This window comes from Asparagus officinalis, chromosome 8 (assembly GCF_001876935.1).
Source record: "Asparagus officinalis chromosome 8, Aspof.V1, whole genome shotgun sequence".
Lineage (NCBI taxonomy): Eukaryota > Viridiplantae > Streptophyta > Magnoliopsida > Asparagales > Asparagaceae > Asparagus > Asparagus officinalis.
In genome coordinates, this window is record NC_033801.1 from 102961846 (window position 1) to 102963285 (window position 1440).

The 1440-nt window shown below is 40.8% G+C and overlaps 1 protein-coding gene across 1 annotated transcript in view; it reads left to right on the top strand.

Moving 5' to 3' along the window:
* LOC109820073 (pentatricopeptide repeat-containing protein At5g50390, chloroplastic) overlaps positions 1 to 508 on the top strand; it is a 20256-nt gene extending 19748 nt beyond the window's left edge. Inside the window, exon 2 of the mRNA XM_020386141.1 lies at positions 154 to 508. Coding sequence (XP_020241730.1) covers positions 154 to 295 — 142 coding nt within the window. The 3' untranslated portion in view covers positions 296 to 508. The remainder of the gene's footprint in view (positions 1 to 153) is intronic.

Sequence of the window (1440 nt, forward strand, 5' to 3'; positions counted from 1 at the left end):
GAGTGTGAGGTTTGTTCTCCCAAGCAATGTGGGACTAAAACCCACTACAATACACTATTATCAACAAACTTCAACAAATGTGTCTCATTAATGTGTCATTTTAAAGAGGAGCAGAACTATCGTGAGTAGTTTCATTAAAACTTTGATGTGCAGGTCTCCAGACACATCAAAGGTGAGGAGTAAGATGATGTACGCGAGCTGCAAGGATAGGTTCAAGAGAGAGCTTGATGGTATTCAAGTTGAGTTGCAGGCTACTGATCCAAGCGAGATGAGCATGGACATCGTAAAAGAATGAGCCATATCGTAAAATATCAAGCCACATGAAAGCAGCGAGAAGGAGAAGAAAGCAACATCTCTTGTTGGAACATTACATTTTACTAGTTCATTTGATTAATTTGGCCTGTATTTGGTTAATGGTAAATGATACAGCAGATATGTAGTCATCAAATAAACCCTGACGTGAGTATTATGTAGTTCATGTATTTAGGGAATACAACAATAACAACAACCACACAACAACTATGTGTTTTTTTTTACATAAAAAAAGATGTGTTTATCGTGAGTTTTTGAGATCCGCTCCATGAATACCAGTTTTGTATTCATACAATTCAAAAATATGAACAAAATTGTGGACTTCAATCATAAAAACATAACATCAAGAGCGTTCTACAGTTGATCCAAAATCTTTGAGCTCGGTAACACTAATAAATAGTTCACACATTTCGTGCTAATTCATGAACTCATTAACAAAACAAGTGTTACTCAAACACATATCAGAGTACAACACAGTTACCATCCCTTTGAACCTTCCCTTTAACTCAAAAAATACACAAGTTTTCTTCTAACAAATGTCAAAAAACATGATTTCAAAACTCTTGATCTACAAAATCTCACTATCAGCTGAACAACTTGATCCAAGTAGCTCTTCTTCAGTTTTCGTAATCGCTTTGGAACACAACTGATATGGTGAAGTTAGCTGATTGCTGCAACCATCCTATCCAAATCTTTTGTTATACTCGGAGATGCCATGAACAAAATAATGCGATCAACCAAAAAATTAACCACTTTGGGGCCCTGCTTTTTCTTAGGTTTTACAAGAATATCCTTTTTAACTTCACCTTCAACAGTGACAAGCCCCGTCTCTGAGTGGGCAACAACATATTTGCTAGTCGACGAAGTTGGGGGAGTTCACTAGAGAGCTCGACGGAGATCGAGGGGGAAGTCGGCGAAGACGGCGAAGTAGGGCGGAGTTGTTGAAGTCGTCGGAGTTGGCGGATTTGGGGGAGCTCGAGAGAGGGAGCTCGACGACGACTTCACCGTCGGTCCGATTTTGGGGCTCGAGAGAGGGAGCTCGACGACGACTTCCCGTCGGACCGATTTTGGGGCTCGAGAGAGGGAGCTCGACGACGACTTCACCGTCGGACCGATTTTGGGGCTTGA